Source organism: Schistosoma mansoni, chromosome W (genome assembly GCF_000237925.1).
Source record: "Schistosoma mansoni strain Puerto Rico chromosome W, complete genome".
In the NCBI taxonomy this organism is placed as follows: Eukaryota; Metazoa; Platyhelminthes; class Trematoda; order Strigeidida; family Schistosomatidae; genus Schistosoma; species Schistosoma mansoni.
Genome location: NC_031502.1, coordinates 38,041,757 through 38,063,803, shown reverse-complemented (window position 1 = coordinate 38,063,803; position 22,047 = coordinate 38,041,757). Strand labels below are relative to the sequence as shown.

Here is a 22,047-nt window from a genome sequence, read left to right as displayed (position 1 = left end):
ACAACTAGTTCAGAACCAGTACTGTCTGCTTGCGGGAATTTTGATCCATGTATGTTTATACAAAAACTAAGTCTTGAAAATACAGGCAAGTAAAGTACTAGTATTGTTCTAAATTCTAAAAATTTCGAGGGAGTGGGATCAACGAGTTGCAATTTTTATTGAGTAAAATAAACGTTAGGCCTCGAAAGCATTGAACCAAAGTAAATGTTAAAGAGAGCAAAAATTAAGATTGATGCAGAATAATATGGATTCATTTTATTTATCTAGTTCCTCATCAGCCGCTTACGATGTATTATATTTTACAATCAAAGTTATTACAAACATTGACATATAAGTACGAAGGAGATTAGAGATGAATATGCCTATTATGACGTCCTGCAGCTAAATTGATTGTTTTGTCCAATACAACATGTTCTTTAGCGCAATCGAAGAGCGGTAGTTACCCTCTCCATGTTACCGCCAACTGTGATTTTAACAAATCCACATGTATCTGCCAAAGCAGTTACATTGGTGAAACAGAAATGAAAGCCTACGTCTGATCCGAAGGACAAATCCAAAAAAGTCCAAGTGGGCTAAAAGCATTCGGCAGCACTATTTGAAACATCTTGACACAGGACATCAAGTGGATACACTGAATCCTTTCAAGATGATTAATAAACAATCGAACTATAGTCTCCTGAGATTTCCCGAAACTATAGCGATCAAAAGTCTAAATCCAGACCTATGTATCCAAAAAGAAACAGTGATAAATCTTCCTTTGCCCTGGTAACATTACATCACTCATTATTTCCACTGTTCCTGGAGCTTCGACTACTTTATTATCATTTCCCTTTGACTCATAACTGACTGATTTCAACTCACATCTTTATTACCAATAATCCGTTTATAATTACTTCACTACACAATCATATAGTGTTAAATCTATAAGTTCTGGAACTTCCCCTCAAATTTTATTTATCTAGGACAAAGAACTCTGTGACCTTATTAACTCTTGGAATTTTCGCTGTCATGATACACATACTCATCTTTGACTTCCTTCGTATTTATGAGTATGTCAATATTTTTAATAACTTAGATTTTGAAATATTATACATCGTAAGCAGCTGATGTGAACCTAACGAAATAAATTGAACCCCATATTATTCTGCATCAATCTTTGTTTTATCTCTTTAAGATGATAGAGGGGATTTAGTTGAAGTCAAATGGTATTTATGAAAATTTTGTTTGCAGCATGTGCTTTATGTAAAAAAGCTGCACAGAATTTTCTGTGTAGTAAATCGCATTTGTGATCGGACCAACATATCCATAGTATACGAGATAAGCACTGTCTAATTGTTTAGTTCACACGTTTTAGACAACTGTGAAACCCACCGCCAGATTGACACAACTGCAGGCGGCCGACTGTGACACTATTACCACCAGTTCGGAGCGACAGTGGCTTAGTTATTCTGGTGAGAAGAACTAGTGTGAGAACGTACTGACTTTGCAAGTGGCGAATGTCTGTTTACCTTGTTCCTGAACTAAATTTTGTTTTCAGAAGTAATTTCAACAGCCTGTTAGCTAACGGACGTTCGTCAACATTGTGAAAAATAATAGTAACAAACCGATAGAAATATCACCACAATATGGCTTTGTTGGTTCGGAACGATTAAAACATTGAAATCATAGTAAAAGCTAATTTCGAAGTTAAAATGAGTATTACATCGTAAGATCAGTAGACATTTATTATGCGATACAGGAAATTATCCAGAAGGTTATGGATTATCGTTTAGTAGGATAACTTGCACATATTCAATGAATAACAGGTGTAGGCGGCACGGTAGTTTGTCCAAATAAAGTATCGGCATCGTTCTCTTTTTGTTCGACTGCAAGCTGTCGAAGTTCGCTGATTGTGTGTGAAAACATCGTCCACTCATCTGCATGAGGGATTGCCATGGTCTAAAGAATAAGAACAAGTAGATACTTCCTTGTGAAGTTATCAACGGATGTACCAATCATATGTAACCAAGACTGCAGTTACTTGGAAATATTGTTGGGGTTTATTACGAGGTACTTTCCGATCCTATTGTTTCTATTAGTATGATGTAGCTCTAAACGGAGTACCTCAGACAGACATCAATATAGATTGATTATTGATTAATCAAAATAAAAAGCCTGGCAAATATACATGTTGGCGGAGGTCGCTATACTAGACTATGATGACGAGATGAAAATAACAAAATAGGTAGAAATGGTGTGGTATCAATGACAGAAAGAAAGGCTAAAACTAGGGAATATGGCTTGGAAAGACAATGGGAAGGTGTGTATGAAGAGATGCTGATTCCAAATCTAGGGGAAGATAAAGAGTGAATGTACCTGGACCAATGCGAAAGATTCTAAGTTATGCCAACCGTACAAGGTAGTCTTTACCAACATGGCTTAGACCAGCAACAGTTAGTGACTCAGCGGACTGATGCCACGTGCAGATTTCCCTGCTCCTGGCTTCTGCCCAAATTAGAATCCGTACAGTTGTCGAGTGACAGTTCTAACATTCCAAGTAACATACTACTAAGTAAATATGTATGTCACGGATATGCACAAAATTCATCCATACGATGACAACTGTATTATTTTTTGCTTTAACTGACCACAAAGTCACCACCTTCGAGTTCCGGCAACTTGGATATCGGCAGACCATCGATGCACATACAATAATAATTGTAGTTTTTTCGATATAGCAAATATTTTTGATGCAATTACTGCGAGCAAATCCCTTTTTACAGAAGATTTCAGGAACCTAAATAGCAATTTTTCGGCATCAGTTGGTGTATCCATACTTTGGAATGTGGTGAGCACATTAATCACGAAACCTAAGGACTTTCATATCTCAACTATTTACGACACTAATGATTTAAGATAATACGTTGTTTAAACTAAATTCTGCTGCTTCGTAAATTGGAGTGATAGCTGATCGAGAATAATATAAAAGAAATACTGAATTAACGACGTCCAAATAATTTCACTTACTTCATTCAAATCGAACATGTGAATACGTCCATTATCATCACCGATAGCTATATGTGAACCAGATGAGTGGAAACGACATTTGTTTAACGATGGTTGACCGGGAATCACTGTACGAACTGATGGGACCTGTAGAGAGATCAAGAAATTTTATGATCTAAGAACAAATTAGTGGTTATATATAACAAACTTATGCAGATTCACATATGCCATAACAATTAGAAGAAGGTATCATTAATTAATCCTCAACTGTTTTGATAACCCCAAATAAACTTGAATCCCTATATATATATATATATATATATATATATATATATATTCACTTGATTTCTACTTTGCTTACTATACTACTATTAGTACAATTATTTGCATTGCGTCAAATTCTCTCTCATCTAATTTGTCTCATCGTGATCACATGAATTGTACTATAGCAATAATTTGTATATGTAAAAATTAAAATAATATAACAATAAATATATATAATACTCTACAATAGTAATATTTAAAGAGATCAGTACTGTATATCATTATTGTCGTAGATAAAACTATGAAGTATATTGCAATAATATCAATGGTATATTCTTGACAAACTGAATGAGACAACAATCATGAAAGGATTCTTTTTAAAAACTTCCAGAATGTATTTCATTAACATAAATTAAAAAGTTTTATCTCTGACGTGAAGTTAATGGTTTTATTCTGACGAAATTTCTGACATAACTACTTATAGTAGATAAAAAGATTGATTCAGCATAGAACTTTATCAGGAAATAAGTAGTCACTTTAATTTGTATGAAAATAAACAGGTAAAAATATAGACGAATTTATTAATTAAAATTAAAGTAAACAGATGTAGTCTATGTTAGGTAGTTGAAGGTGTACACAGAAGGAAAGACTGCCGACTGCCTGTAATTACTTAACATCTTAAAGTGTGTGTGTGTGTGATATAGAGTCATTTAGACTAGAGTGTGTACATTGCGACATGATTGATGAACCTCAACCAGCACTAAGGACTAAAACACCATGACATCGGTTACAACTCAGTGACCAATCTATTTATTTATTTTGTCATCAATATTGTTCCTTTGATGGTAACATCTGCTTTATTCGAATTCCACTGTTTTAAAAAAAGAATGTAACTATGAATTTGTGACCAGAATTACAAGAAGTGAATAGATAAATGCAGGATTCTTCCTCAACGTTCCGACTTTTCGTATCAGCTATGTTAAAAAATCCCAAATAATGCATTCCAAAATTCCTAAATAAAGTCCACATTTACCATCTATAAAAAGTGCATCAATACACTATGTTTTAACTAAAGGTTAGAAAATCCAGCGATATCTTTCTTCTCAACCACATGCACCTGCCAAAGTAACCACGTCAAAAGAACAAAGAAAGAAAAATACAATTATTGAATAACCTAAACACGTTTCTTTGATTTTGTGATGTGTTGGTTGATCAATCACTTACAATAGTCTAACTGTCTAATGTTTGATCAACACAAAAATGTAATGGTCCTAATTGACAAACAAAAAGCATAAGTCTTCTACAGCGTACTGAAGACACTAAACTTATGGAATAAATTATTACTACGTAATTAGTTTTGTTGTTGTAACTTGCCTTTTATTTGATTACGTTATTGTTTAAATTACACTTTTTTTCAATACACTGATTTTGATAAACTTGATTTGATAAATTCCACTGCCTAACTACCCAACTACTATCAAAATTCAATAATCTATTACTCTAACACCCACGGGAATAAGCCGACATTTCTACTGCTTTTTTTCGAAATGTTTAGTATATATATATATGTCATGGTAATATTTTGGCACAACTCTTTTATTTAGCTTCACATCCTTACAATTTCCATATTATTACACTACCTTTTACTGACAATCGTAATCAAATACTGGAATGACTAATTAATTACTTTTCAATATGACTGAAACTATGCCTAATTATCATCTGTATTGTTGGTAGTGATGATACAATGTAGACTGTGAGCAATGAATATTACACAAATGAAACAACATATGTTTATTGTTATGGAATTGAATCTTAAATTACCATATTTAATAAGCAATAAAAATTAGTCTACATACAAACAGAACTGAAATGATAGTTTATTGATTCAGATAATCAGAATCAAAACCAAAATATTCACAAAAAGGTTAAAAAAAATAATCAGTCACTAAGTAATAATAACAGCAACGACTATATAATCATATAGTCTAGTATCAGTACTCCTATCAGTAACTACTAAATTACTTACAGTTGTTATTCATCCTTTTTATGTCTGCTTACAATTCTCCACACAGTGTGTTCTCTGGTCTTCCTCCTTTCCGTCTCCCTTCAGGATTCCAAGTTAGTGCTTGACTCGTGAAGCAGTCTGATCATTTCCTCAATGTGTATCCTATCCACTTCCATCGTCTTTTACTAATTTTCTCCTGAGATGAAAGCTGAGTTGTTCTCTCCCACAGTAGGCTGTTGCTGATGGTACCCAGCAAGTGAATGTTGAGTATTTTGCGAAGACAACTTTATATAAATACTTGTACCCTCTTGAAGATGGTTGTATTAGTTCTCAAAATTTCAGCTCCGTACAGTAGAACTGTCTTGACGTTCGTATTGAAGATTCCCACTCTGAAATTAGTTGACAGTTGTTTTGAGTTCCATATGTTCTTCAACTGTAGGAATCCTGTCCCTGATTTGCCCATTTACGCCTTTACATCTGCATCAGATCCTCTACGTTCATCGATGATACTGTCCACCTACGTGAAAGTTTCTGCATCTTCCAGAGCTTCTCTATCAAGTGTGATTGCGTTGGTGTTCTCTGCGTTGTAGTTGAGGATCTTGCTTCTTCCTTTGTGTATGTGTAAGTCTACTGATGCAAAGGCTGCTGCTACACTCTCTGTATTCATCTGCATTTCTTGATGTGTATGCGATAGAATGAGTATGTGATCTACGAAGTCCCAATCATCTAGTTGCATCCAACCTGTTCATTTTATCCCGTGCTTTCTGTCAGATGTCGAGGTTTTCATAATCCAGTCAGCCACCAGAAGAAAGAGAAAGTGAGAGAGTAGGCATCATTGTCTGACTCTAATCCTTACTTGGAATGCATCAGTCAGCAGTGCTCCGTGTACTACTTCGCACTGTAGTCCGTCGTATGAATTCCATATGATGTTGACGATTATCTCAGGCATACTATATTATCAAGCAAGTTTCCGTAATGTTCCCCTATCCACATTGTCAAATGCTTTCTCATAATCAATGAAGTTGATGTATAGTGACAAATTCCATTCAATTGATTGTTCAACAATGATCCGTAGTGTTGCGATTTGGTATGAGCATGACCGATCCTTTCAGAATTCAACCTGTTGATCTCAAAGTTGGGCGAATACTGAGTCTTTCATCCGGCTCAGCAACACTGTTGAAAACCTTTCTTGGCACAGATAGTAATGTGATGCCTCTGTTGTTAGTTGTCACATTTGCTCAGATCTCCTTGCTTTGGTATCCCGATGAGGTGTCCTTTTTTCCAGTCCGTTGGCACTTGTTCCTCTTCCCAAATATTGTTGAATAATAAGTGAAGCATGTTTTTAGTTACTTCAATGTCTGACTTTAGTATTTCGGTTGGTACATTGTCAGGCCCTGCTGCTTTCCTACTCCTGATTTGCTTGGTAGCCGGCCATCCTGATTTCTTCCGTCGTTGGTGGGGTGATATCTATAGGAATGTCTTTGAGTGCTGCTTTGATATCCGGTGGATTCAATGGAGCTGGTCTATTTAAGAGTTCCTTGAAGTGTTCCACCCATCTGTCCCTCTGTTCTTGAATTTCAATGATTGGTCTGTCTTCTCTGTTACTAACTGGTTGCTTTAGTTTACAATATTTCCCTACCAGTTTCTTCGCTATGTCATATTGTTTACGCATATTTCCTTTTCTTGCAGCTTTTTCTGCCTTCGTTGATGGCTCTTCCACATATTTCTGCTTGTCGCTCCTAATGCCCCTTTTCACTTGCATGTTTGTCTCTCTGTATTCAGTTTGTGCCGCGACTTTCTCTGTTCTCGTTGGACTCCTGTTAATTTCTGCCTTCTTTTTCTTCCTTTCTTGAATCCTGTCCAGGGTTTCGATAAAGATCCATTTCTTGTAATTATGCTTCTCGCGGCCAAGCACCTTCTGACACTTTGAAGTTAGTGCTTCTTTGATCCCTTTCCAGTTGTCCTCCATAGTAATTTCATCTCCCAGTGGGTCTTGTAATGCTTGGAACCTGTTGTTGGTTGATTTTGTCAGTATCTGGGAGTTTTTATCGCACTTTTGTAATGTTGTTACTCCATTTGTCCAGTCCTTCTTTATCTTCAGTTTCATCTTGGCCACAACTAGGTGGTGATCTGAAGCTATATCATCTCCCCTCCTGGTTCTCACGTATTTCATTGTCCTCCGGAATTATTTTGTGGATGCAAATATGATGTATTTGCTTCTCTGTGGTGTGGTCCGGCGAGATCCATGTAGCCTTGTGTATGCGTTTGTGTGGAAATATTGTAACCAATTTGTTGAATCTAAATAAATTTGCAAATCCCTCATCATTATCGTTTCTTTTCTCACAATCAGTGTATATCATCCCATGATATCTTCATATTCGGTGTTGTCCATTCCGACTTTGGAATTTAGATCTTCCATCAAGATAGCCAGGTCCTTTCCTGTACATTTTGCTATGATCGATTGCAGTCTCTCATAGAACTGATCTTTATTGTCGTCATTGCTATCATTGGTGTGTACATAACATTCATCGTGATTACCTCCTTGTTTGTTTTGAATGATGCTTTGATTATCCTTGATCCATGAGATTCCCATTCTATGAGTGCATTTTGTGCTTCTCTGGACAGCTATAGAGCAACTCCCTGAATGTGTAGAGCAGTTTCTTCTTTGTGACTGAAATACAGTAGCATCTCTTCCATATCTAGCTTTTGCTGTCCAGCTTGGGTTCAATGGGTTTCGCTGATTTCGAGTACTGCCAAATTGTATCTCCTCATTTTCGTAGGTGTTTGACTAATTCTCCCAGTCTCCCATATTGTCCGGACATCCCATGTACCTATATCAGTTGTTGCTCTTGTTGTTAGAAGCGACATCACCTTCGTGACTTCCGAAGAATCTCGGCTTTCATCATGAGACGTCATAATTCTTCTTTCAACTTGTAGGGTAGAGTTTAACTGGTTTAATTTGTTTAATCTAGGTGACGTTTTTGTATCAATGTTGTTTTCTACGGGATGGGGTTGTCGACCCCACACCAAACACTCCCCCTTTGTGTGGGCTCGGAACTGGCAGTAGCCCTAGAAGAGCTACAGGCGAAGTAATTACTAAGTTTCATAATTAATAAACAATATGTAGACCATTTTCAGTAAATACTGACATACTGACAAAAGGCTGTAACCATCAATTAAACCTGTCTTGTGAACCTTATTTAGACACTGCAATCTCCATTTAAAAAATTTACATCAACGTAGTCATGAATGGAGAAAATATCTTAGTTTGGCTAACTTTAACTCATAAACCAATCACCGGAGCTTCTCAAGAAAGTTAGGAGGTGGGACAACTGCTTGAGGTCAGTCACACACGACCTTTTTGTGAGTAATTTTTGTGTTAGCTCCGTAATTGTTGGGACCTTACCACCGGAGACTGATATCAGTGAGATAAGGCGAGGTGTGCATTTTTAGGGTCGATCTTTTCTAACCCCACCCCTCCTTGTGGGAAGGCAGCATCGCTGTTATGCTAGTTGTCTGAAGGAAATACCTTACTGCCATCACACCTTTGTACAGTCAGCAGTACGACTTCGCCTTCGGACCTTGGGTTTGCTGCTTTTAGTCTTGCCGCTCTTTAACCGACCTGTCTGGCATGGTAGGACCTTGAGGAACGATTGTTCCAGCCAGTATAGCTCGATTGAATCATCACGATAGGCAAGCCCGACCACCACTTTCAGGTAGCAGCAACGGTAGGGAATGAATTTATTGAAAATCTTATTCATTACGATTTCCAGGAAATCCCGAATACGTACCACTGGATATAAGTAATTTTTAAATTACTTCATTAATACTACTTTATAGCCGAAAAGAACGAATGGCTTAATAAATTGGAACAAAGATACGGATTGATTACCTTAATTAACTATTTATTTAGTTTTTGGAAAGATATCACCGGGAAAGAATTAGTTTGTTTAAAGTAAGTAATAATAATTTTAAGAATAGTTCAAGAAATGAAAATACCTAGAAAATAATATCGAAAACTTACTTCGCTGTTTTGGTTTAAATTCCATAAATCAAGGCGTCCTGTACAATCGACAGTTGCAAATACAGCTGGATGTATCGGTGACCAATGAGCATCAAAAACATAATCTGAAGCTTCTTCAAATGAGCATATAAGACGAGTTTCTTTAACAGACCACAGTTTTACGGACCAATCAAGAGAAGTAGTAAGAAACAGTGGTGAAATGGTCACAGAATCTCTGAGTGGATGAGACGAAATCGATGTGATAGGAGCCTGATGACCTTCAAACGCATCACTGATACCTGCTTGACTAAACAAAGACACAAGGTATCAACAACGCAGATTAACAAGATGTATAATATATAATCCATACTGTGTATATGATCATAAATTCTAATCACTGAAAATGTCTCCAAATGCTTTCGCATGGCCACGTGCATACAATCACTGCCACGGAATTCTTACTCACTGCCTTTCCGAGGCATTACTGTTGTTTACGAAATTGACAGCACCAAAAGCGAATGTCCGGTGCTTTAACAGGGTTAGTGGATACGGAGGATTTACCTAGAGAAGTTGGAAAACCTTGATTTCAAATCAATGTTCCACATGGGCTTCAGGATCCTAAGGAAAGAAATAGTGTATGAATCAATTGTCGGTCACCAGCTACCATGGGACTGCATCTCCTTACGTCACTCTACTGCCTAGTGGATTAGACCTTCAGGTCAAAGGCTCGGATAGTGGCTCCCTGAGAAAGGCACGTGCTTCAGTTTGGGCACCCGGGCAGTATCACAGCCCTCACACATATCAATGATAACTGCTACTGGCTTCATTGTCATTGTGTGAAGTATATCTATTTGGTGTCCCCTTGTACGAATTTTTGTGTTCAAATCAATAAATAGATACGCCTCTAGACAATAAAAATTGTGGTTAATCTAATTGGCCACTTAGGTATGATTTACAGGAAAACTATAATTTATTTTCAATGCTGATACTTTCAAGATTCCCAAAACACTAAAATTCTAAGTCTGAGAAAATAAAATTATGCCATAAAACTAGAGAATATTTGTCTCTAGCGGGAGTTAAGGGAATTATGTCATTTGCACTATCTGACTAAAGGAACTGAACAATAACAGCCTTCATAATGTAGTGAACAAGAATACGAGTGGGGACAGTCGAATGTATTTGATACAAAAATTACAGACTATCTCACTAAAATCTGGCAACCATACAGTAAACAGTTAATTTACAAAATATCAATCAACTGTCTCAATCTTGACTATTCCTTCTGCAAATATGGATGAAAACTATTAGGTAAAATATAGAGAATAAACGTATCGATGAAACTATAATTTATGGACGACCTTTGAGTGACGCTAAAGTGACCCTGAGAATGTCCACCTACTAACTAGGACTAAGTAGGGGTTATAAACCAGAGTATGGAATCGCAATTATGATTTACGGTTGGTGGTTAGGGTTAGGGATTAGATTTAGGGTTTACATCACGAACTGACGTAAGCTAAAATGCCGAAACGTTATTTAGCCAAATGGATGAACGAATTTCGTGCCGAAATCCAAGAGCTGTAATTCTAAATCTGATTGGCTCGCCCAGAAATTTTAGTCTCGCCTCCAAACTTTCTAAAACACAATGTTCAATCTACCAACTAATACAAAAATGGATGAAGTGAGGTAATTGTTCCGTATAAATCATTGCAGACAACTTCACTACATGTAAACCAGAAAGTCTACACTAAAAGTTAATCCACGACAAAATCAAATAAACCTTAAATCTATGATTACTCTTTCCATCTGAAAATTAGAGAATGACTAACAAGTTACAAATTTCATCACTTTTATGTTTTGTATCTTATTTTAATCCTTTTACTTCCCTACTAACACACATACAGCCCGTATTATTACCTGGCAACAGACTAAAAACATTCTTCTTTTTGCTGTGATGTGTATTTGCTTTATAAAGTTCTAAAACAAAAAGCATTTCTGCTCAAAATGCACTTATAAATAATTTTTTATCTAGTAATTTCATTCAGATTATATATATATATTACTTATATTATTATTTAAACACATAAATATTGGTACAAGGAAGCACCAGATACATATGCGCCATACAAATCTCATTCGATTTGCTTGAGGGCTGTGATACTGCCCAGGTGCCCAAACTGAAGCAGGTGGTTTTCTTAGGGACCCACACCTGGAGCCTTTGACCGAAAGATCTGATCCACAAGGCAGTGGAGCATCGTGAGGAGATACAGTCCCATGGTAGCCGGTGACCAACGACTGATCCATTCGCCATTTATTCCTTCAGGATACTGGAGCCCATGTGCACCATTGGTTTGGAATCAGGGTTTTCCAACTCCCCTAGGTGGACTTTCCGTGTCCACCAACCTGGTTAAAGCGCTGACATTCGCTTTTCGTTCTCCCAATTTCGTAAACAACACCCCCGCCACGAGAAGGCAGTGAGTAGGACTTCCCTGGCAGAGGCTATATATTCGCTGGCCAAGTGAGAGCATTTCGAGATTGAGAGCGGACTCTCCCCACTCTCGGCCGTACCAGGGCATTTGGGGGCAACGTCCAAAAATACGAATTAATTAACATATTATTAGGTAACAAACACAATACTAAATGAAACTAGGATAAAACTACTAAAAAGATATAGGCGACCAGATCAAGAAGAGACAACAATTCATGAAGTCATAAGCTTCTTGTAAGTCATATAGGCTTTTTGTATGAGGCTCTAGGGAAATTAAAAATTAGTGTTTGGAGATTTTAGACGACATAAAATGAAGTCTATTAAAATGGTACGGGCGAGTTCATTGCTTATCTTTGTCCAAGTCTGGGTCATTTGTTTGCTAACCAATTAATCAAACAACACTAATCATATTCTTTTTCATTTTATTGTTACTCTGTCATTGTCGATTTTCTCTTCATACGCTATTAGGAAGAAAAGGAATTTAAACGGATGAACTTGGAGATAAATACCATGTTATTATTTTCATGACTACTTTTTACGCATTATAACAATCTATTTAATGACCGAAACTAGCTAATTTCGTAATACAGATATCAATCCACTTGATGAAGCAAGTATCTTTGATATCAACGGGATTAACTGATTATTTTGTTTCATTTTGTCAAAATTTTATAGTTGAATTCATGAGTCAATTGAAGCTAGACCACCATGAAAAACCCGGAAGCACTGAATGACCGTTTCGTCCTATTGTGGGACCCCTCATCAGTGCGCATCCACGATCCCGCTTCGCGAGATTCGAACCCAGGACCTGTCAGTTCTAGTGAGAAGCAGTGACCAGTGGAGTTTAACCAGGTCTGTTGTGAGATAGTAACTCGCAGAAGACAATGGTGGACGGTTTCTCACTTTCGTATATTGGTTGGAGTTAGACATTAACACCGTTGGATGCCGGCCAGCTCAGTGGTCTAGAGGGTAGGCTATTGCGCACGAGACTGGTAGGTCCTGGGTCCGAATCTCGTGAGGCGGGACAGTGGATGCGCACTAATGAGGGGTCCCACAATAGGACGAAACGGTCGTTCAGTGCTTCCAGGTTTTTCATGGTGGTCTAGCTTCAATTGACTCATGAATTCAACTATAAAGTTTTAATTGTTAAAAATGTACTTTGTGGATAACAGGTTATGAAATAAACCATGATAACGAATCAACTAACTACAAGGAGATAAATTGCATACACCAGATTCCAATTTAGTCCAGCATATTAACTGCTTGAGTTGGTCAAATAGAAGTTTAAATCTGCAGTGAGATATATTTTGTAAGTTCTCAATGATAGAACAAAAGTAATGGTATAATATAGCGTCCATGAATTTTAGTTACGAGTGAGTTTCAATTTTAATCTGTATTTCTTTTTTAATAATCCATAAAAATTGTAAAAAAAGCTCTAAATTACTTTCCATGACGTGAACCAGCATAAGCTCGTCCATCTTCCGATCCAACTAAAAAATTGTTAACATTCTCATCTACGAACGACATGCATGTTGCAGCTACAGTACGAGCTTGCCTATGCGTTAATTCCATGGCTTGTTGAGGTTGACCCAGCATATCTAAACTCCATGTACATAATTTTCCATCAGAACTTATACTTAACAAATTGTGTGCATTCAATGATCCTGCAATCATAACTGCATGAACTGGATGTGTATGTGCGCTTGCTGATAATGGTGTCCGTTGTACTGGTGTTCGCTTGGTTGATCTAAAATATCAATTAGGAGAAACGAAATCTGTGTATAATATAACACTTAATAACAAAAACTGATAATGAGATTTTCCCCACTTAATAAGACTTCAAACAATCTAGAGTTACAAGGCAAAACATAAACTGATTTACAAGATTCATAGGATTACATAGCTGTACACCAACTGTGAGTAAATTTGTGATTTTCTGGGTCATAAAACATATCAGTTGCACTCTAAATAATAACATCCGTCAGTTTGCGCGAAATAATTGCAACCGTACATAAACGGTTAATGAGTAGCTGACCATTATAAAAAAGCCAGAAAATATAAAGCATGACTCGATAATGCTAGCAAACAAAAAAGTCTATTAGAACGTAACAACAAACAAACAAAAAACCGTTCAGATACCTATTATCCCACAATACAATTTGTCCGGAATATGTCCCACCAATAATCAAATTTGGATGATAAGTTGCAAAGGTTGCTGAAGTAACAGCAGACTGGCAATGGAAAATATACTCTGGAGTTGTTTTCTGAAATTTTAAGTTCCACACTAAACACACTCCATCAGGATCATGCGGAGCTTCATCATTTGCATGATAAGCACCAAGAAGTAACTCAGGAAAAATTGGTGACCAATCCAATGCTGTAACTAGGCGTCTTCTTGACCATCGATCATCAAAAAAGTCACGACCAAACCTTACAAGTTGATGACGTTGGGTATTTCTATAAGAAATTCAAAAATGAAAATAAACACTTATTATCAAATGAAACAAAAGATAAATGCAACCATATGGCAATGGATACCTTAAAATATAAGCAACGCTTATTCTGTGAAGACAAACAATACTAGTCGGATGTCCAAAACGTGCTACCCAGGGTGGATTTTAAACACATGATGCGATGACTTAAAGTCAAAACCATAGATCATTAGACCGTAATTAATGACAATGGTAATAGAACGGCTTTCAGCTACTACAAAGTTTACTCAGCCAAGCTAGCAATAACTCCAGTAGAAATGGTTCACCTGTAAATTAAACTTAAAGCCAAAACTATACACCTGCAGCTGCAGATATCAACAATAACAACACTCATTAACTTCACCACTTAATACCAAACACTAACGATAGGATAGATTGCAAAAAGCGGAGGATTTATGATAATAAAGGGAAATGAAGCGTGATTAGGTTTGATTATCAATATTCAGTATCTTATAACCCGTTATGTAAGATTTGAATTTCAAAATCTTACCTTCACTACCCAGATTTTTATCAGCATGGTATTGTTGTTGTATACTACAGTTAATGAGTATATAGCTCATAACCTAATGCAGGAACCTGGACATAAAGGGAGAGAGCTAAATTACACCTTATTTCCATTATCCTGACCAATAATGAAACACTTTATGAAATAATTTAATGTTCTGATCTAACTAATATTTTACTATAAACCCATTTCAAATGGAAATTCCCTGAAAGCCTGTCAGATAAATTTATTTTAAATGAATCGGTGAATTTTAAAATTGATTTCTTTCTAATATGATGTATTTGAGGATTCAGTATCCCCAACAATTTATTTATTTGAACACACAAATACTGGTACAAGGGGGCGCCAGATATATAGGCGCCACACAAAACAATGAGAATGGGGAGAGAAAAAGGGGGTAAGGTGCATATAGGAAAAAAAGAAAAGAACAATAACAACCACAGATTAGTGTAGGTTAGTGTAATAATAAGAATAATAATGGGGGAAACAAAAGTGTACAACCAGAAGGACTCTTTCAGTTAAGGAAGTTATAACTACTCTTTATGCAGAAAGTAAAAGAAGGTTATGGTAGGATCGCCACCGGCTTCTATTCTGAGCCATATCTGATAACGTCTCTAGCCACTGTGTTGCACCATCTCTCGGACCCCAACCAGGGAGTCGGGAAAGACCAACAGAAGCCAGCTATTTGGAGCTTCCTTTCATACCACGACACCATGTCATACACTGACCTCTTCTCCGCTTTTTCCAACCAGTCCCAGAGTCGGCAAATAATGCACGGCGTGGAATTCTCTGGGACGACATTCATAGAACATGTTCAAGCCACAGAAGTCGATGTTTTAAGATGGTGACACCAATTGAATTATCGTCTCTGCGCCCGAACACACGATGCCGAACCTCTGCATTACTAACATGGTGTTGCCACTGGATGTCAGCAATCCTTCGGAGACAACGATCATCGAACACAGAGAGTCGTCTAACATCCTCAACTCGGAGAGGCCAGGTTTCACAAGCATAGAGCAAAACTGCTCTCATAAACGCGTTGTAGATCCGACCTTTTACAGTCAAACTAACATCACGAAGGCGCGAAAGATAGCCCAGATTGGCATAAGCCGCTCTGAGTTTCACTATAAATAAATCAATCTCATCACTCACGCCAGCACCAACACTTATGTAGCTACCTAGATACACAAACTTCTCGACTACATCAATTTGCTCACCACCCGGGGTGAGTACAGGATTAGAATCCTGCCAGTCTTGTAGGAGTACTTTGCACTTGGAGGGTGCAAAGCACATGCCGTACCTATGGACACTGATTGCCAACTGATTAAGTGCGGATTGCATGCCTTGGGCATTATCGCACAGTAAGACAATATCATCCGCGTACTCGAGGTCGAGAAGTCGTTCTCCAGGCAACATATCCACACCGCCATTACTTACATCCATCAGAGCTGTTTCCAGGATGTCATCGATGGCAAAGTTGAAGAGGAATGGTGAGATTGGGCAACCCTGTCTAACCCCACTACTTGAATGGAACAATGGAGAAAGGTGGTTGTATGCCCTCACTCTGCTTGTATATAGGGCCTTTAAGATGTTAATAAACTTTTCAGACACACCCTTCTTCAACAGACAATCCCAGAGTACAGTCCTGTCCAACGAATCGAAGGCAGCCCCGATATTAAGAAACACTACGATCGTTGGCCTGTGATAAGTATGACAGTGTTCTAAAATTTAGCGGAGGGTGAAGATGTGATCAATACATCCTCAACCAGAACAAAAACCAACACAAATAAAATGAAATGACGATATTTACTGAAAATACTATTCATCTCCAACAAACCCTGTTTCCAAAGCGTTTACAAATATTAAAGATCATTCACATCCAAATGACAACAGTTAAGAAATCAAATAAACACTCAGCACAAAAAACCTTTGCTTACAAACTTGTTTAATTAAATCTAAGATGTTTCAAGAGACAAAATAATAAAATATCATATCCAAGCTTATCACCAAACAATTCCAGACACAAAGAAACCCAGTGTATAAAGAAAAACCACATAAGGACTCTTCATTCCGATACTAAACACCGCTTTTGTAGTATTGTCCACAGAATCAGTATACAATCAAGATATCCCCATTATTATAAATATTTTATGACAGATAAATAATATGATATTGCTTGACAAAAATCTAGTCAATTACTACACTTTTAATGCCTACAATTTGAATCATTATCAGCAGAAAGATTTACAAACGATTGGTGGATAAAAATTAACTTGTTATGTAAAATTATATGACAAAATAAAACATAACTGTGATATACAATTCACACACAGTAAACTGAATATAATTTTATAAATAATTTGTCTTAGCTAGTTTTAGAATGCACACACAAATATTATATATACTTTCATTTTGATACTGATTGTGGCCCGGATTACTTACACTAGTATTTAGTAGAAAACTTTGCATAGAAAAGTGAAACATTTAATCATATGTGTCAGTTATTTGCTGATCTGATTATTACATACGGATAAAATCTGGGGTTAGTCTTTCAACATCAAGAGAATCATTGAAGACATTTTGAGTAAACGATAACACTTAGAAAAGCTTAGAAACTTAACTATTATTTACTTGTTCTATTAATATGAATACACTTACACGTAAATGATGCACACGAGACATAAATGATAAGAATATCAAATACCTAGTTAAAACCCGTTAAATTGCAAGTGAAAAGAGTAAAAGGTCAATAACTTTGATTGTTAAAGGAAAAATGAAACTACACTTACCCGGTATCATCATGATCTCCACCACTATAATCAATAAACATGTCTGAAGGTTCATCTAATGCTCGTTCTATCAGTCGTGATGCTCTGTCAAAGAAACGATGAAATCTATCTGATTTCATAATTCCATCTCTTTCTTCGTCTGTGAGTTGTATTACTGTACAAACCACGAATGGAATAGAATAGAATGTGGATAGTTTTACAGATATATTTGGTGAGCAAATATCAAGAAATCTAGTCATATACAAAAACTATGAGTTTTCTTAAAGAATTGGAAAACTACCAAATTCATATGACTAGTTTCATTATTGATAGTGCCCTGGTACGGACAAGAGTGGGGAGAGTCTGCTCTCCCTCTTGAAATGCTCTTACATGGCCACGCGCATATAGCCTCTGCCAGGGAAGTCCTACTCACTGCCTTCTCGTGGCATTACTGTTGTTTACGAAATTGACAGCACCAAAAGCGAATGTCCGGTGCTTTAACAGGGTTAGTGGGTACGGAGGATTTACCTAGAGAAGTTGGAAAACCTTGATTTCAAATCAATGTTCCACATGGGCTTCAGGATCCTAAGGAAAGAAATAGCGTATGAAACAATTGTCGGTCACCGGCTACCATGGGACTGCATCTCCTTACGTCATTCTGCTGCCTTGTGGATTAGACCTTCAGGTCAAAGGCTCGGATAGTGGCTCCCTGAGAAAGGCACGTGCTTTGGTTTGGGAACCCGGGCAGTACCACAGCGCTCACACAAATCAAATGAGATTTGTGCGGCGCGTATATATCTGGTGCCACTTTGTACCAATATTTGTGTTTAAATAAATAAATAATACAGAAATAGCTACGACCTGTATATGAGAAACTACATTATTATTAAAATAATTTTTCCAATTGAATCCCTTTAAATCAAAGTACAGGCTAGGCAAAATTTCTTTTATTGATTTCCATCAAAAACATAGTTGGAGATGGCCATACATCCGCTAGCGAACTTTACTAGATGCACTACTAATGTGCTATAATTGTAAGCGAAAATAATGATCAGCACAATTCTGTAGAGCTCGAATAAAATGTGGGAGTAAATCCAATCGCATCCTATTATTTTTCTCGCAATATGAATTATTTTAATTAATTTTGGTCAACTTCATGAAACAAACAAAGTAAAAACTCTCCAAAAACTATTCATTTTTTTTATAAATAAATATTTTTGTAATATCCCAATGAATAGAAAAATTAGATTTTCTGACGTTTCGTGACTCAGTGTAAACCACTTCTTCAGATGATAAATAACCAGATTAAAATTAATCCAAGTTTAGATAGTACAACGGAATAACACGAATATTCCAACATATCTTGGGCAGTATAAAAGATAAATCTGAATCACTGCCATCCAAGATACCAAATACACGTTACGAAGGTTCACCAATCTGATTCAACGAAGTTCAGTCACAGGCTTTATGATTTTTAACAAATTTTTATTCGGTCTCGTGTATTCAAGCTAACAAGTTAATGAAACCCAAGTATATGGATTGGAAGCATTCTCGATCTGAAATATAGTAAATATTTACGACTGATACGTTTAGTTATTTAATCAGTCCGAAAACTTTAACACGAAAAAGTTTTTTGTAAACATATTTTCATAACTCTAGAAAGCCTTTAATTACTATTTGTTTGCAGCATTAAGAAACTTAGCTCTTTCTAACATCGTTTTACTATCATTTTTGCAATATGATTAGTCTCTGAGTAATTTTGTAGTTATGCTACGAATAAGTACTTGTCTGAACCTGATTTTCAGAAAATATTCAACTTTTTAGAACACTCTATGCTCCAATTAATAAAATGTCTGATAACTAAAGCAGTTAAATTACCCAGTAATTAGAACTTTATCAGTGGGTTATGATGAACACAAAACAGATGTTCTCAAATTTTTCTCTCCACTTTGTAAAAGGATTCCTTCATGCAGTAAAGATTGGTACATAGGAATGTTGATAAGCTGACCCCGATAGATTTCAGGGAAATAGGAACACTTAAAAGTAGTACCATAAGACTTTAATCAGCACTCGTAGGTTTAATCCGATCAAATAGCTAAAGCAAAATTCGGATTTTCCCTTAAATACCTGCACATTTTTTATAGGTTTAACAATTACTGAGTCAATAAGTTATGTTACGAGAAACATCAAAAATGTAACAATAATCATGTGGTTTGGCCGCGAAACTCGTGCATCAAGTACATTTCTGTTTAAAAGTTGTGTAAACTATGTTTTCTAAGAATTAGGGGAAAGAATCATATCCTAAAAATGAAGCATCTTAAGGCTCGCCTTATCAAATGAACAAATAGATTTAGCCATTCATATCCAAACCGTCATACGAAAAAGTTACAAAACATGAATCTCAATATTTTACCCGGTCTCGAACACATTTGAAGCCCTGATCAAGTGCAGTCGCAATATACAATAGATTGATAATGTAACTATTCTGAATCACTAATAGTATATAATGTGTCAAAGAAACCCTATTTTTCGAAGTTTGGATCCATACATTGCTAAAAATAACAGAGGAATTCAAAACTCCTTGCACTGCCTTTTTATATTAATCATTAACGAACTCGTTTCAGAATCTTATTCAGTTGATCACTAAGTATACAATCTATAACCCATCTTCTTGAGAATAATAGACATAATTACTACACACTATTCTATTTTGTTATTACTTGATGCTTTGGATTTTTTGTAGTTCTTTAAACATGTTACTACTATTTCTATATTTCTCGTAGTTTGCGACAACTAACATATTCTCTACTGAGCGTGAGTTATGCCTGATATTTTCAGTAAGCCACAACAAGCGGATATGATTTAATTAACTCTGAATGGAAAATTTTGCAGTGCGCTTTTAACTGGTATAAATTGGGTGATAGAAATTGATACTTATCCCTCATCAAGAGCGATAAAACTAGTCTTTAAATTTAACTTAACGTCACCCTAGCTAACACGACTTATTTGCTGTCAGCTATTTTGATATGACTACTTTTTCACTGAATAATAAAAATAATAGCAAATACTTTTGTAGTTTATGAGACTCAGGAAACAATAAATTTATACAAATCCTTTATTCGGAACCAGTCACACTCAAAAACTTATCTTAAGATACTAACCTTTTAGTGCCCTAAAATGTTCGTTCTCTCGTTCTGTATCTGCAGGAGTCTTTGCAGCATCAATCGAACTAACGAGTGGCATTTTGTGTATTTCATTGATTACAGCAGACATATCAAAAGTCTCATTTACCGATTCATCGAAAGGCAGAACTAGAGTAAAGAAAACATCATACTAAAAGCATGCTGCCGAAACAAATTTAATTGAAATTGACGGAAAGATAATAAACTTTACTTAATTTTTCTAACATAAGTTGATATTTAAAGAATTGCTTCAAGGACATACATAAATATCATAGCAAAGAAGAGAAGCGTCAAAAGTGTTGTAAGTCCATAGTGCATACACATTCACACAGAAAGAGTAACACTGATATAAAGAACCTGTAAAACACACGGGTGACAAAGGTGCTTATTTCAAGTAAACCAAAGACACACGATATATATAATATATAAATGAAGATTATCGACTTACCGGTAGAAAATTCATCATCCCATTCTAAATGAGTCATGAACTTTGGAGAACCTATGACCTCACGTGGAGAATCTATGATAAAGTTGCCCTAGAGAATAACTTACCAGTACGAACGCCACTGGTAACTAAGTAGTGAGACAATGTAACAATAGATACATACCATGCTGTGGAACATAAGACTCGAATGTTTGAGTGATTTTAGAATAAGATATGTTTTCTTTGGGGGGAACATTGATTTCGTTTATTTGAGAAAACCCCAACCTTTTGCGTTTTTTCTGGCTGTCAGTTTTCGTACTTAAAGGATAGTATAAAATGGAATTTAAGCTCACTGTAGTGAATCTGAAGTTCCTTTAGCAAGAATACGATCTTCTGAAACTTGAGGCAACGGCTCATCCGAAACAGGAATCCCAAGAGTTCTTAATAACTCCTCAGTTTCAATCCGAAGACCTTGGGTCGAACCATAATTATTGAGATTATCTTGAGTTCCCCCATTTGTCCCCTCAACCTTCACCTTATCTCTTTTAATTTTGTTTTCCCTAAGGATAGCTAGTTTCGCTTTCTTCATCTCTAATTCTGCTTTTCTGTCAAATGTCGTCATCTTCGTTGCCGCTTACAAGAACCGGTTGTTTTCACCTTGTGACAAGGCCACTATTCGCCCTTGAGGAGGCTGAACTCACAATTGAAATTTTAAGACATAAAGATATGAGTGAAATATTAAAAAGCAAAAATAGGCCCAAAGGGCTATAATTTAGAAACGATAATTGTTTGATCATTGCTGCTTGTTGGTTTGATGTGACTGAATAACTTACATCAGTCACACTACCTTAATTACATAGCTTGAACTTCCCAAACCTGATGTCCTGGTTAGTTTTCAAAGAAAAAACGCAATCCTACTACATAAGTGACT

The 22,047-nt window shown here is 36.3% G+C and overlaps 1 protein-coding gene across 1 annotated transcript; it reads right to left on the bottom strand.

Moving 5' to 3' along the window:
* Window positions 1–1,707: 1,707 nt before the first annotated feature.
* Smp_064870 (putative cytoplasmic dynein intermediate chain 2, (dhic-2)) lies at window positions 1,708–21,742 on the bottom strand. The gene is made up of 11 exons (XM_018789615.1): window positions 21,470–21,742; window positions 21,301–21,434; window positions 21,245–21,265; window positions 21,141–21,212; window positions 20,672–20,821; window positions 17,532–17,685; window positions 13,885–14,202; window positions 13,190–13,492; window positions 9,282–9,567; window positions 3,007–3,132; window positions 1,708–1,938 (listed from the first exon to the last, which is right to left on the bottom strand). Exons 1-11 carry the CDS (start codon window positions 21,736–21,738, stop codon window positions 1,792–1,794), a joined length of 1,980 nt encoding a protein of 659 aa, XP_018655040.1. The 5' UTR covers window positions 21,739–21,742; the 3' UTR covers window positions 1,708–1,791.
* Window positions 21,743–22,047: the final 305 nt, after the last annotated feature.

Bases quoted from the DNA above. Each gene is read 5' to 3' on its own strand.
- Smp_064870 (XM_018789615.1), bottom strand. From the start codon at position 21,738: ATGACGACATTTGACAGAAAAGCAGAATTAGAGATGAAGAAAGCGAAA. The intron at 21,213-21,244 runs GTAAGTTATTCT...ACTTTATCATAG, and splicing joins TACCAGTGGCGTTCGTACTG to ATTCTCCACGTGAGGTCATA. The intron at 1,939-3,006 runs GTAAGTGAAATT...CTTATTCTTTAG, and splicing joins ACATGTTCGATTTGAATGAA to ACCATGGCAATCCCTCATGC.